This window comes from Bombina bombina, chromosome 2, assembly GCF_027579735.1.
Source record: "Bombina bombina isolate aBomBom1 chromosome 2, aBomBom1.pri, whole genome shotgun sequence".
Taxonomy (NCBI): domain Eukaryota; kingdom Metazoa; phylum Chordata; class Amphibia; order Anura; family Bombinatoridae; genus Bombina; species Bombina bombina.
In genome coordinates, this window is record NC_069500.1 from 447,008,074 (window position 1) to 447,023,686 (window position 15,613).

Sequence of the window (15,613 nt, forward strand, 5' to 3'; positions counted from 1 at the left end):
ATTTGCAATATGAAAAAGCATGCTCATCTTGTTAAAATAATACCTTAACTTATTTTGCAAGTTCCAAATATCATACGCCAGTAAGTTGTATATATTTATATGATCAAGAGTAGAGAGTGGAGCACAATCAAAAGCGCAGAGTGCTTATCTTTTGCACGACCGGGCACAAAGAATAAAACACAATCTGGTATTAGATTAAAGTAGATGGTTAATTCTTAATGTGGTAGAAACTTTTTTAGGGCTCCCTATACAGTACTTGTAATGGATGGCTCTGGGAGTGCTATTTGCGCACTCATTGCACTTGCATTACAAGTTGTAAATTTAGTGTTGTGCTTGAGCGCAAGCTAAAATAGTACTTTTTTAAAGGGACAGTCTACTCCAGAATTTTTATTGTTTAAAAAGATAGCTAATCCCTTTATTACACATTCCCCAGTTTTGCATAACCAACACGGTTATATTAATATACTTTTTACCTTTGTGATTACCTTGTATCTAAGCCTCATTCCCCCTTATTTCAGTTCTTTTGACAGATTAGCATTTTAGCCAGTCAGTGCCCTCTCATAAGTAACTCCATGGCCTGGACCTCGATCACATACTTGGCGATGTGTGGAAAAAACAGCGTTACATTTTTTTCTTAAATCACGCAATCACAAACCCGGCGCAGCAGACAAATTACTCCCATAGACTAACATACAACTGGCGTCGGTAATCTGTATCACAAAGGCAGCACATGGACACACACAGAATGAATATATTTCACTCTATTTTCAGCTCGCCACACATAGGCAGGCACAGCAACCCTTGCGCACAGTAAAAAAGCAGCGTAAATCCTTGGAAGACTTAACAAACCCCTAACACATGCGCACTCACATACATTTAAGCCGCACATATCAAACAGTGCACATATCAAACAGTTAAACCTTTCCTGACAACTTAATTAATCAAACCAGTATCCGCCTTCTACAAGTGTATCAAACCAATCACAAACAGCACAACCTCTCACCTGCAGTCATAAAACACCTGACAGACAATGCACACCATTATTACCCACCATGTTTCTCTTGCAGTCGGTTTATGTGTCAGTTTATTCATTTCTTTCGGTTTCGATTTTTATGTGTGAATTCAACATAAAACAAAACCCTACTTTTTATTTTTAACTTACGCGTGCAATATACTGGTGTAAATTACTGGCGATGCCAGAAATGTGTTGTTGCACATATTTCAGAACCTCAACAGTTTTGCCAGTATATCATATGGTGGCGTGTGTTATGTGATTCATCCGATGTGCGAGTTGAACTTACGGTGACGTGGGTTTCAGAAGTTGCGCTGAAAATTACACAACATATGTGATCCCGCCCTTGATGTTATCTATATGGCACACATGAACTAACGCCCTCTAGCTGTGAAAAACTGTCAAATGCATTCAGATAAGAGGCAGCCTTAAAGGGCTTCGAAATTAGCATAAGAGCCTGCCTAGGTTTAGCTTTCAACTAAGAATACCAAGAGAACAAAGCAAATGTGATGATAAAAGTAAATTGGAAAATTTTTAAAATTACATGCCCTATCTGAATCATGAAAGTTTAATTTTAAATATACACTGTCCCTTTAAGACATTAAGTAAACCATATTATTAATAGGATATCACAGAACAACATGAAAAAGTCCTCGACTTAGCAATCGAGCAATACCCAACATGAGTTTTAGTCAGTGCCCCTATGGAAGTCTGTTATGTGAGGCATTTAGCACACCAGAGCTATCCAACAAGCAAACATAAGAGTGTCCTAGATGATCATTCGAGCAATAAACAATAATGTTGGGCTTGAACAATGTTAATGCACGATGCTCTAATATTTTTGTGCTCCACTTGTAATCTAGGAATTATATTTATTATGATTTTATTATTCTTTATTTATTATATTCAAAAGTACCAAATTAGTGCCAGCATTTCCTGTCTTCTCACTGTATTTTTTTTTTATTATTATGCATTATCTGTGTCAAAAAGATAGTTCAACTTTGGTGTAGGGAAACTTGTTTTAGAGCAAACCTACCATTTTAAATTGTGTTGCTATATGTATTTATTTTTTTATTGTACTAATAAATTGCAATATGTAGTTATTTGTAGTATTTCTTTATGCATTTAAAACAGACTGATTAACCTATCATATATACAATAGTTACGTTTGACTAGGGCCCTGATTCTTGTGGTACAGTAAATATATTTCTCTTAAAGGGATTGATGCATTCCAGTGGTCCAGTGGGAAGACATCGACAACTAGTGCTTGTCTTAGAAGGAGAACTTTACCTCATCCCATTCGCTTTACTAAAAGGAAGCTCCTCAAATGAGTACCTATATGAACGCTTCAGCCTTATTGCCGTACCTTCCATTCGATCTCTCAGCATAAGCACTAAGGTAAGGGAACAACATTCTTAATATACTTATTTTTATGAAAAACTGTTTATATTTTACAAATCTTTCCTCTTCTGTACACATATTTCTTATTCGTCATACCTCGATTTTACTTGACAATAATTTGTTTTGAGTAAGCGTTATATAAATGCTCTTGCAAATTATTACTAGAGTTTCCTGTAATACTGAAATAAATTTATATACCAGTCAAGTGGGGAAAATCCAAAATACATTAACACTCTTTTTGCTGCAATTGTTTTCCAAAGGCCACTTGCCTTATTTGGCAAAGCCAATTCAGAGTAGACAAGACTAGCCACTGTCATTTATTTAGCAAAAATTGTATCACTTTTGCAGAATATCACCTTGACTCTTCTGCTGAGGCCAATTAGGGGTAGATATGTAGCATGGCGAGGCATGTGCAGACTAAAGTGTGCGCTTCTTATTCTCAGATCTGTAAAATCTGCCATTTTTAGAGTTAAACTACACCAAAAGTGAGCAAAATAAATTATGAAAGTACATTTGTTTTTAATTAAGTATAATTTCAAAGTATTTTGTAGTATGTCTATTAAAGTGAATGTCAACTTTCATGATAAAGTGGCCGGTTTTTAAAAAAAATATTAAAAATAGGGCCACTTTCATTCATGAAAGTTTACATTGTACCGGATTTTACAAATACTTACCTTCTTCTCCTGAAACGCCAGTGTTCTGTTAAGGGGCCGAACTTTTGAAAAGAGCGAACCATGTCACTTCCTGTGACGTTACATCAGCTGTTGTACACATTTTGCCCCTAATGCAAATGCGTGCCAGCGTCATCACATACCTGGACGCATACGTCACTGGGAAACTATTTAGACCTGTGAAATTCAGAAGCCTTTCTATAGCACATGCGTGGGATTTTCTATCACAAATGGGGGGGTTTATTGAAAGCTGTTTATTCATCTCCTTAGCAATATTTGGAAGTCCACTGTAACTACTCCCATTAAGCTGAGTCTCCGTGCATGTATGACAAACAGCCACTCAGCTATCACCACTGCTTCTTCTGCTGATCCAATGCTTACTGTTTAAACAATGACATTGAAGGGAGCCTGTGAAAAGCTGCATTGGATCAGCAGAAGAAACAGTGACGACAGCCGAGTGGCTGTTTGTCATACACGCATGGAGACTCAGCTTAATGGGAGTAGTTGCAGGGGGGGGCGGACTTCAGAATATTGCAGAGGATATTAATAAACAGCGTTCCATAAACCCCCCCATTTGTGATAGAAAATCCCACGCATGCGCTATAGAAAGGCTTCTGAATTTCACAGGTCAAAATATTTTCCAAGTGACGTATGCGGCCAGGTATTAGGGGCAAAATGTGTACAACAGCTGATGTAACGTCACAGGAAGTGACATGGTTCGCTCTTTTCAAAAGTTCGGCCCCTTAACAGAACACCGGATCGCTGATCCTCCCGCCTGCTTCTTCCTGCTGTACTTATACAGCAATGACGAAACTGGAGGAAGCCGGTTTTGTCATTGCTGACAAAGTACAGAGGACCTGCAGGCGGGGGTATCGGCGATCTGGCATTTAAGGAGGTAAGTATTTGTAAAATCCGGTGCAATGTAAACTTTCATGAATGAAAATGCCCCTGTTTTTAATAGTTTTTTTAAAAACCAAGCACTTTATCATAAAAGTTGACATTCACTTTAAGTTCAACAAAAATGTGTATCATAAAGATAGACATTTTAGATTTAAATTCACAGCTGCAAATTAACACATGCATACTCCTGAGCTGCTATGAGCCTACCAGTGTTTGCTTTTCAACAAAGTTTCCAAATGAAACAAAGCAAATCTGATGACAATAGTAATTTGGAAACTTGTTTAAAAGCATGTGCTCTGTCTGAACCATGAAAGTTGAATTGACTTTACTGTCCCTTTAATTGTCTCTTTAAGTGTTTGTATAGTGTATATCAGCATTCACATATGTATGTCTTTGTTCATAGTCGCTGTTACGGAAGAATGCGCCCTTGTATTCAAACTCTACCTCAATGGCAGCTGTTGTGGGAAACCCTAAACTTCCTGCATCAGTGATGGACCGATGGCTATGGGGACCAATGCCCTCAGCGGAAGAAGAAGCTTACATGGTGTCTGAGCTACTTGGATGCCAACCTCTTGTTGGCAACCTTGCGACAAAGGAGAAGGTGATGAGCGCACTCTCACAAGCAGAATGTGTCCATTTTGCCACTCACATCTCTTGGAAGCTTGCAGCTCTTATTTTAACACCTAACAGTGAGAATGGTTCAGGGGTGACCAAAAGCACATTTGGAAATACATATACAATTCCAGAGTCTTTACAAATGCAGGACGATGCCAGTGATGTTGAAAGCATATCAGACTGTCCACCTCTCCAAGAATTTCTGTTGACAGCTGCAGATATTTTAGATCTTCGACTCCCTGTTAAATTAGTGGTTCTTGGATCTTATCAGGAATCCAACAACAAAGTTACAGCAGATGGAGTTGTTGGCTTGACACGAGCCTTTTTGGCTGCTGGTGCTCAGTGTGTCCTTGTTTCTCTATGGCCGGTTCCAGTGGCAGCGTCTAAAATGTTTGTTCACGCATTCTACTCCTCTCTTCTAAATGGAATGAAAGCCAGCGCATCTCTTTCAGAAGCTATGAAAACAGTACAGAGCAGTAAGCAATACTCACATCCATCAAACTGGGCAGGTATGATAATTACTTTTGTGTCTACATTGTACATCATTTTTATGAGCTGCAGCTGTTAACCATATCATTTGTAACTTTACCTCACTTCTTGACATTACATTTACAGTATATCTTAAATTGTCATCATTTTTTTTTCCTTTTGTTACTGTGGGGGGAAAAATAGAGCTGCATATCCTTGACCGAGTATGATTATAATCTGAGAATGTATCTCTCAGGAGCCATTTACTAAATCCAATGTGAAACATCCAAAGGGCTCCTTCTACTTCAATTGTCCTTGCACACTTATGGGCTTACTCAATATTCTGTGACGGTATCTTTACTGTCCCTCGGAGAAAGTTTCCATTCAAAGTGAGTTAATTTTTTTGCTAGAACAGAGATCTCCTAACAGATACTGTGGTTTAAAAGAAAATATAAAGTAAGAAATTCTAAGTACAAATTAGGAGATTTACCAGATGAACAAAAATGTATACGGAACAGTAACAAAATTAAAATTGTAGTTATGCAACATTCATGTAAGTTTGTATCCAGACATAACTGACATCATCCCCCATTCAAACTTCAATCCCTGGGGAGCTTTCTTCCACTGTCTCTTATTTGCATAGCATTTCTATAGCCAATACTGAAGTATTTAAATGCTCAGTGCAGGAGGTTGCTTAAACAGGCAGAAGCAGGTATTTCAAATTTCAAAATAAAGGAACTATTTGTTAATAATTTAATACACTTCATCAGGCAAAATAGAGAAAAGTTTACAGTACAATGGTCCTTAAGCTATTTTTGCATATACATCGCTTTTATTGTCACCTTTCTTGCACAAGTAGACTTGCATCTTTAGCATTATCATTAACATGCAGAGAGGAAGTATAACTTATCCAGTGGATGCAAGGTACATACTAATTAACATGTTTGTAAGAACTCATTGTGGTATGAGAACCGGCCCTATAATGTAATCTGGTACAGTCATTATATCAATGCTTTTAGTAGACCAGACTAAAAGCGGCACTGCAATTAACTCTGAGCCCCAGCAAAATGTTAAATTATAATGGAAATCTGGCTTGGTGTATGCAAATCATGGGGACGTCAGCCCTATCAAAACTCTTCTGCCCCTCACTCATGTGCACACTCTATAGTTAGAGATGCATTTTAGATAAAGGGCTCCATTTACCGTTCGCAAGCAGACGAGGTTCACTGTTATGAACCGTATTTGCCTAGCCTGGGGTGAGTGGGCAGCAGTACACTGCCCACATTTAACATTGCACAACCCGCTAATTGTTCAATTCTGCCCCCTGCTTGTGCGCAGCCAATCACGTGTAAGAGTGGGCTGTCAATCATCCTGATACAATCCAATTGGGATGATTGCAATCCGCCACCTAAAGTGTTGCGAGAGGTTAAGACCGCTGCTACTTAAAGGGAAACTGAACCCAATTTTTTTTCTTTCATAATTCAGATAGAGCATGCAATTTTAAGCAACTTTCTAATTTACTCCTATTATCAATTTTTCTTCGTTCTCTTGCTATCTTTATTTGAAAATCATGAATGTAAATCTTAGTAGCCAGACCATTTTAGGTTCAGCACCATAGATAGTGCTTGCTTTTTGGAGGCTGACATTTACCCACCAATAAGCAAACATAACCCAGGTTCTCAACCAAAAACGGGCCGGCTCCTATGCATCACATTCCTGCTTTTTAAATAAAGATTGCAAGAAAACGAAGAAAAATTGATAATAGGATTAAAATAGAAAGTTGCTTAAAATTGCATGCTCTATCTGAATTATTAAAAAAATTGCGTTTAGTGTCCCTTTAACTAGCGTTTCAGAAACACTGGTGCTCCAAAGCTGCTATCACATCTTGATAAATGGAGCCCAAAATATTTGTTTTGTATGTGAAAGAAATGTCCTAAAGTATTTGTTGCAAATAGCTACATTAATACCGCAAAATGTATTACTCAGCTATAGAGATCAAAGTTGTATTCTTTGATTGTATTATTCATTACATCATAGAATACAAATATTTTCAGTGAGACACAAGGTCTTTATCAATAAATATTTAAATCAAAACCATTTTAAATAAATAGAGAAGCTTTAAATCCCACAGTTAAAAACTTTGCCCCAACAGACATTTGTTCAGTAATTTTGAATTTACTGTAACCAGCAAGTGAAATGCAATTCATATTATTATGGTGGATTATAAGACAATTTGTTCAAGAATTACCGGAATCACTAAATAGGTTTAAAGGTATTTAGTGGGATTTAGAAAATGTATTGTTTCATTCCAACCAAGTTTAATTATTCATATACTGGAATCTGGATAAAGAATGTGTCTCTAGTGCCCAGTTATTGGTCTTTCTAGCTTTCATTTTTAGTTTTTTCTGTATGTGAAATATCTGACACAAGTGAAATAATTCTTTAAAAAATAATTTCACATTTTATTTTTGACATATAATACCTTTATGCCTGGAAATAATCATGTAGTAATTAATAAGGGGTTGACTGCATGCAAGTACTTAAACAGAACTTTGATAATGGATATTAGACTGTTGCAATCTGCTATTACACATAAAAGTATAGTTTACATACAATTGCTATGACATACAGTATAACATAAAGCAATTATTACCTACAGTGATTTAAATATTTTAGAAAATCTCCCTTGGGCCACATTAGCTCCAATTCGGCGATGAAAGAAACCTCACTAAATGTTGCAGCGACTAAGAACAACTATACAATTACTATACATATGTTTACTGTCTTTTTAGTGTAATATATTGTATATTCATTTAACATTATTTTAAAATTACTATTTATTAGGAGCTCTATGTAATGCGTGCATTTCCTAGACACATTTCAATGCAGGAAAAACCTAATTGTGAGACACGCTGTTCTCTAGGTAAAAACTGCCTTTACAGGGGCTTTCATAGAGAATCTCACAAGCTCAGAGACCTTTAGATAATTGGGCCAACAGAGCCTTGTTTCCTTAGGGGTGGACTGGTAGTGCTAGAGTGTGTGTAAATCCATCTAAAGGATTCTAAATGTCGCATATAGGAGTAAACAAAAATATCAGGATAAGTGTGGAGATAAAGGTTGTGTTAGGTCAGAGAAAAAAAAAAAAAGCAGAATAGGCAGTACAAGATTAGCCAACAGAACCATCAGGAACCCAAGATGGTGCTCATTCCAGGGTCACAGTTTCCACAGAAATGTAAGAAAATAAATAGTGCATAGCTAAGATGATTAGCTGGAGAAGCCAGACAGGGGGCCTTATGACTAAAGTGTAATGTGAGGGGAGGTGTCTGGAACTCGGTATGCAGGAATAACAATCAGAAACAAGAAAGCCTTTCTAGAGTAATCTTTACTGAAGAAATGATATGCAGAAACAGATGAATCAAATAAGAGAACAGAACTGTACCAGATCAAATCTTACAATGCAATATAGAACACAAGTCTCTCAACAAGCACAGAACTCAGCGAGAACTGTTAGTAAGATATTTTGTGAAATGTCCAGGAACAGGATAGCATATGCAAGTAGGTACAAGTCTCTCAACAAGCACAGAACTCAGTGAGAACTGTTAGTAAGATATTTTGTGAAATGTCCAGGAACAGGATAGCATATGAGAGTAGGCACAAGTTAGTTGTAGAATAAGCAAATAACAAGGATATTTGGTCTCAGCGGCAGAATAAGCATACCAAAATATGTCAGCAGAGGTCTTTGGTCTCAGCAGTAGTAGAAGCATACATCTGTATTACAACAGAGGTCTTTGGTCCCAGCGGCAGTATAGCATACCCAAGTATGTCAGCAGAGGTTTTAGGTCTCAGCAGAAGCATACATCAGCATTACAACAGGGGTCTTTGGTCCCAGCGGCATTATAGCATACCTAAGTATGTCAGCAGAGGTTTAAGGTCTCAGCAGAAGCATACATCAACATTACAACAGGGGTCTTTGGTCCCAGCGGCATTATAGCATACCCAAGTATGTCAGCAGAGAGAGGTCTTTGGTCTCAGCAGTAGTAGAAGCGTACAACAGGGGTCTTTGGTCCCAGTGGCAGTATAGCATACCCAAGTATGTCAGCAGAGGTCTTTGGTCTCAGCAGTAGTAGAAGCATACAACAGTATTACAACAGGGGTCTTTGGTCCCAGTGGCAGTATAGCATACCCATGTATGTCAGCAGAGGTCTTTGGTCTCAGCAGAAGCATACATCAGCATTACAACAGGGGCCTTTAGTCCCAATGGCAGTATAGCATACCAAAATATGTCAGCAGAGGTCTTTGGTCTTAGCAATAGTAGAAGCATACAACAGGGGTCTTTGGTCCCAGCGGCAGTATAGCATACCCAAGTTTGTCAGCAGAGGTCTTTGGTCTCAGCAGTAGTAGAAGCATACAACAGTGGTCTTTGAATAAAGCAGTGGAGCAGGAACCAGGAAAGCACATTCCAAGGCAATAACTCAGTGCAGAGTGAAGCACTGAGTAGTCTTTTACAGGAACTCCCACAACTGTGCTTTTCAGGTGGGAGTTCCAATAATCAGTTATTAGCCCTTTAAATCTAGGCAGCATGTGACTGCACCCGCCTAGAGATTCGCACCTGCTGCTGCTAACATACTGGTCTCGGCGTCTCCCCATGTGGGATGCCGAGATGGATCACTGGGGCCTGTCTTCACCGCAATAGCGGCCAGGAGAGCTGTTAGAGACAAAGTGTTAGCCGCAACGGTGGCTGGGTAAGTCAGGGCTCCTGACATAAAGATGCCTTCGTTAAGCTACCTACCTTTTCTAACAATATATCCCATCTCAAGAGACCACTTTACTGAGAAGCATAAGGAAATTAAACAAGAAGACAGGTGGGTGCCCTTCTTTTAATGAGCGCCCACCCACTCCATGTTTTGTGATATGTGCAAGTTTAAAACTTAAAAATGTATAATCCAAGAGGACAGAGATGTAAAGGGTCAGCCAAGAGATTATTAGTCTGAATAGCCAATTTTAGTCTGAATTTTACCAAAGGCACTGCTGCCTGCTGTGTTTTACACTACTCATTAAATGCCCATTCCCTTTAATTTACCACTGTGCTGCTTCTGGGTTGGTTGCAAGATGTCCAGGGGCTAATCTAGAACTGATATGGGTGTAAATAATGGGCATGTGCATTTGATGGCAGTGAAAAGCTCTGAAGGCAGTAGTCCCTTTGGTTCTTTCAAACACAGCAGTGGAGCAGTTTGTTTGTGCTTTTGATCACTTTTGTGCCTTTAAGGTCCAAATAAGCAAATATACTGTATTTTAAGGTACAGAAATATATATCCATAAAACAAAGTCTGCTACATGCATTTGGTCTTTCAACTACATCTGTCAATATCCATTAGATCCACAATCAGGCCTTTATACACTTTCAGATGTACCCCAATGCCACATTCCACACTACTCCTCTATGACTAATTTTGCAGCACACAGACTCATTTTCTCTGAATGTGTGTGTGTGTACCTGCACATCTAATGGAACTTAACTGGCTAAATAAGTATTTTAATCTTGTGTGGGTATATTGATAAATGGACATATGTGGTTGTGCCTCTCTTCTAAAGGGTTACTTAAGTGTTTTAATGAGATAGATTTGCTTTGTCTGGATACTGTGTATTGTCTTGCATTTCCAATTAAAGAGTACATTCAATACTTCCTAGTTCTTTGTATATTCCCAAACTTAATGGTTTGCAACTTACTGCAGAGATGATAAGTTTACAAGATAACTAATACTATTACTGTCAACCTATCAACCCGTCATAGGTTACATGATCATTGGAAGTGACGTCAAGCTTAACAGCCCCTCATCCCTGATTGGACAAGCTTTGTCAGAGATCCTCCAGAACCCAGAACGTGCAAGAGATGCCTTAAGAGTTTTATTACATCTGGTAAGGGTGACACTAATTGTATTAATTATAAAAACAAGAATAAAACATCAGAATAAACACCATAGAAATATATATTTTAATATATAAACAGAAAGACGTGCCCTGAACAATTATAGATCAGTAATTACTTGTTTGCATTGTGTATTTACACATTTTTTATTTTGCTTTAGAACTCCACTTTTTAAGTGTATTATGTGTAAATTACTATATAAGAATTACTGTTTGGTAGTATAGGCTACCCACAAGTGAAAGTGCCAACTGGTTTATGTATATACACAAGCATAATAAAGCAATGGTTCCAGTAACAAGGGAAATCCTAAAAAAATATCATAAATTAGAGTATTGAACACACATATTCTGCTATGATATTCATTTGTTTCATTAACATCATAAACTGCATATCAGGTAAAAGACTCCTGACAATAAAAAAGATTATTGAAATAATTAAATTACTGGACAGATATCAGATACTGTAGCAATTCCTACTCTTATACTGGATTTTTGGTGAAATCCTCCTTTGAAAAGATATTGGATTAATTGCCCGAAATAATATGAAATAAAATCTTTCATATTAATTTCTCAGGACCCTTTAAAGCATGTTTTTTGAAACAGGATTAAAACTATTTTAAGATGTATAAATGTTCATGACTTAGAGTATGCTGAGAAAAGGCAAGTAAATGTTCCCATTCAGCCGCAAGCAGCAACACTGACACTGTGCCAGATTACAAATGGAGAGGTATTTAACACTCCCGCTCACGGGCTAACTCCACTAGAATTAAGGTTTTTCACACGTCGAGTAGTGCTAGTATTACAAGTTGAAAGTAAAAAGTTTTTGCTTGCATGGTAACCCGATGCGTGCAAAATGCCGAACATAAAATGTCGCAATTGCGTTAACGTATTCCCCAATAGAAGTCAAGAAACAAAAAAAGTGTGCAGGGGGAGAATTAACATCCAACTTGCACGCAAACCCTATCACATATTCTCAAGTACGCTAACTTGACATGAAAATAGGAATACATACACATATAAATACATTTGTACACACATATATATATATATATATATATATATATTTATATGTGTGTACAAATGTATTTATATGTGTATGTATTCCTATTTTCATGTCGGGTTAGCGTACTTGAGAATATATATATATATATATATATATATATATATGTATAAACACATACATATACATATTTAGATATGTATATGTATGTTTATTTATGTATCTCTATGTTAAAGCCCTTTGCCTGCCTTTTTTCCTAACACCTGATACCTGATATCTTTGAGCCCTTATAACTTTTTTTGTGTTATTATGAGTGTAACTGTACTTTGTAATTTATTTTGGATGTGTTTTGTGACACTTTTTTGTTTTGCGAAACAGTTAACCAGAGCTCTAAAGAACAAGCGCTATCCAAAATGCGTTAACTTCAATTGTGCTCAAGCAATCGTGTTTACTTTCAACTTGTAATACGAGCGCTACACCCAACGCATGCAAAACATCCGCGATAAACCCCTTTTCGCTCACGCGTACCTGTTGGCACTCCACTTGTAATCTGGCCCACTATAAGCAATGCGTAGACAGGTTGTGACTGGATCCATTTGTGCTCCAGGTTGAGAAGTCTTTGCAGCGGATTCAGAATGGACAGCGCAATTCTATGTACACTTCCCAGCAAAGCGTTGAAAATAAAGTTGGAGGAGTTCAGGGCTGGCAGTCATTGTTAACAGCTGTTGGATTCCGCCTTGATCCCCCTGCAAGTGGTCTTCCTGCAGCAGTTTTTTTCCCGACTTCTGATCCTGGTGACCGTCTACAACAGTGCAGTACAACCATACAGTCTCTGTTGGGTAAGTCTGCATGGCACGAAATGTCATTCTGTAGCTTTTTCCTTTCAAAACAAAAACCTTTTTGTTCTATTATCCTTTCCTTCTAACACTTAAAGGGACAGTCAACACCAAAATTGTTATTGTTTAAAAAAATAGATAACGCCTTTACTACCCATTCCCCAGCTTTATACAACCAACATTGTTATATTAATATACTTTATAACATTTAAACTTCTAAATATTTGCCTGTTTCTAAGCCACTACAGACAGCCTCTTAATCACATGCTTTTTTATTAGCTTTTCACAACAGGGACTGCTAGTTCATGTGGGCCATATAGACAACAATGTGCTCACGCCTGTGGTTGTGGATGACACTGCACTAATTGGCTAAAATGCAAGTCAATTGATAATAAATAAATAACCATGTGATCAGGGGGACTGTCAAAAAAATCTTAGATACAAAGGTAATCATAGTAACATAGTAGACAAGGTTGAAAAAAGACCGAAGTCCATCAAGTTCAACCTACACAAATCTAAAATATATACAAAAAGCTCCATTTAAGCTTAAATAATACCAATAAAAGGTGACCCATTTAATACTAGCAATCATATCCATGAATTTTGTTTATAGACAGAAATGTATCCAAATAATTTTTAAATGTATCTAGGGTATTGGCACTCACTACCTCCTTTGGTAATGAGTTCCACAATTTTATTGCTCTTACAGTGAAAAAACGTTTCCGTTGCAGGAGATTAAATCTCCTTTCCTCCAACCTTAAATTATGACCTCTGGTCACAAACAATTTTCTTGGAATAAACAGAGCTTCTGCCATCTCTGTATATGGCCCTTGAATATATTTATATAAAGTAATCATGTCACCGCTTAAGCGTTTTTTTTTCTAAAGAAAACAGACCCAGTTTGGCTAGCCTCTCCTCATAGGTTAAATTCTCCAATCCCCTTATTAGCTTTGTGGCCCTTCTCTGAACCTTTTCTAGTTCTGCAATATCTTTTTTTCCGATTGGTCCCCAGAACTGCACTCCATACTCAAGGTGAGGTCTTACCAGGGCTTTATATAGTGACAGAATTATGCTTTCCTCCCTTGAGTCAATGCCTCTTTTAATACATGCTAGTATCTTATTAGCCTTTGAAGCTGCTGCCTTGCATTGTGCACCCATCTTTAGCTTGTTATCTATTACTACCCCCAAATCCCTTTCCTACTGTGTTTGGCTAAGTCTTGTCCCATTTAAATAATACGTTGCCTGCTTATTTTTACTTCCAAAATGTAGAACCTTGCATTTTCCCGTATTCAATCTCGTTTTCCATTTACCTGCCCATACTTCTAACGAAAGTTCATCCTGCTCTGACCTAATGACCTTACTTAACTTAGTATCATCTGCAAAAATAGAGATGTCGCTATTTAATCCTAGCTCCAAGTTATTTATAAAAATATTAAAAAGAATAGGGCCCAGCACTGATCCCTGGGCTACTCCACTGATTAACTTTGTCCAATCTGAGAGGTTAAAAGTGTATTAATATAACTGTGTTGGTTATGCAAAACTCAGGAATGGGTAATAAAGGGATTATCTATCTTTGTAAACAATAACAATTTTGGAGTTGACTGTCCCTTTAATGAGAATTGGAACAGTGACAGCTTTTCTTGGAGATTGATCAGAGCTCAAAAATATTAGTTTTTGAAATCTAGCTGCCAGGAACTAGAAAATAAACCATTGGAAAACCACCTCACTTGGGTGCAGCAGGAGGTGCTGTGGTGACTTGGGACCCTAGATTTGTTTAACCCTAAGTTAGTTTCTCAGGGAACCATAGCGATTTTCATGGCAAGCCTTTTGGTTCTTTATTGGTGAATATTAATCACATGCTCTAATTTGTTCAGGAGTTTAAGAGAATTGCTTGTCGCAAGCTGAAAACAGCTGTTGAACCAATTGGCAGCTGCAGTAACATGACCCAGCCACTCATCAACTGTGTTCAAAGGCTTTATCTATGTGTTTAACCCCTTTATGGAGGTTAAACACATATAGCTCCAGGGTGAGTAGTGGAAAAAAGTTGCATACTCTAATGTATTTTTTTCACTACATTGTGCCTTTAATACAGTAGGCTGTGTTTGGATAGCCTCAACATATAATCGTAAAAAAGTTCCTATTTAAACAAATAAGTCTGGATGGGAAGGGGTTAAATAAGCTTGTGCACAAGATTGTACTCACAATCAGCAGCTACGTGCAATCTGACATCAGCGCCTGGTGCTGCTAAGTCGTGCAAATCTGTGTGTTTATAAAAGGCGGAAGTATCCTTTTTAACTCAATTTATATTTCTAAGTATGTATACAATAAAATGCTGGGATAATGTAATATATAATTGACTTTAAAGGGATATTAAACACTTGATACATTTTATAAGCATAGCATTGAGGTTATTCCCCCCCATGTTGAAATCTGTCTTTCCCTACATTCCTGTGCTGATGTGCATGAAATCTTTTTAGTGTTTAGTGTCCTTTTCATCTCCTTTAAGGGTTGTTTTTATCTTTTCATTAATGTTGTCTGGCACAATATACATTTCTGTGAATTTGCATCCATTACAAAGGCATTGCACATTGTATTATGTGTGATATATGTTCAAATACTAGCAGAAAAAACTCCAATTACGCTGTTAGTTTTAATTGGTTATTGAATGATAAAAATATTAATGAATGTATTGTTGTTCCAGGTTTGCCTCATTCTGCTCTGCAGGCTCTTTGTAAGCTTATTACTGCTTCAGAAACTGGAGAGCAACTTATTAATCGGGTAAGTG

General features: G+C 37.4%; 1 protein-coding gene across 1 annotated transcript in view; it reads left to right on the forward strand.

Annotated features, from left to right (window-relative positions):
• TTC28 (tetratricopeptide repeat domain 28) overlaps positions 1 to 15,613 on the forward strand; it is a 951,873-nt gene that overhangs the window by 919,148 nt on the left and 17,112 nt on the right. Inside the window, exons 15-19 of the mRNA XM_053702081.1 lie at positions 2,231 to 2,410; positions 4,388 to 5,108; positions 10,859 to 10,983; positions 12,600 to 12,831; positions 15,530 to 15,606. Of these exons, the coding sequence (XP_053558056.1) occupies positions 2,231 to 2,410; positions 4,388 to 5,108; positions 10,859 to 10,983; positions 12,600 to 12,831; positions 15,530 to 15,606 (1,335 nt within the window). The remainder of the gene's footprint in view (positions 1 to 2,230; positions 2,411 to 4,387; positions 5,109 to 10,858; positions 10,984 to 12,599; positions 12,832 to 15,529; positions 15,607 to 15,613) is intronic.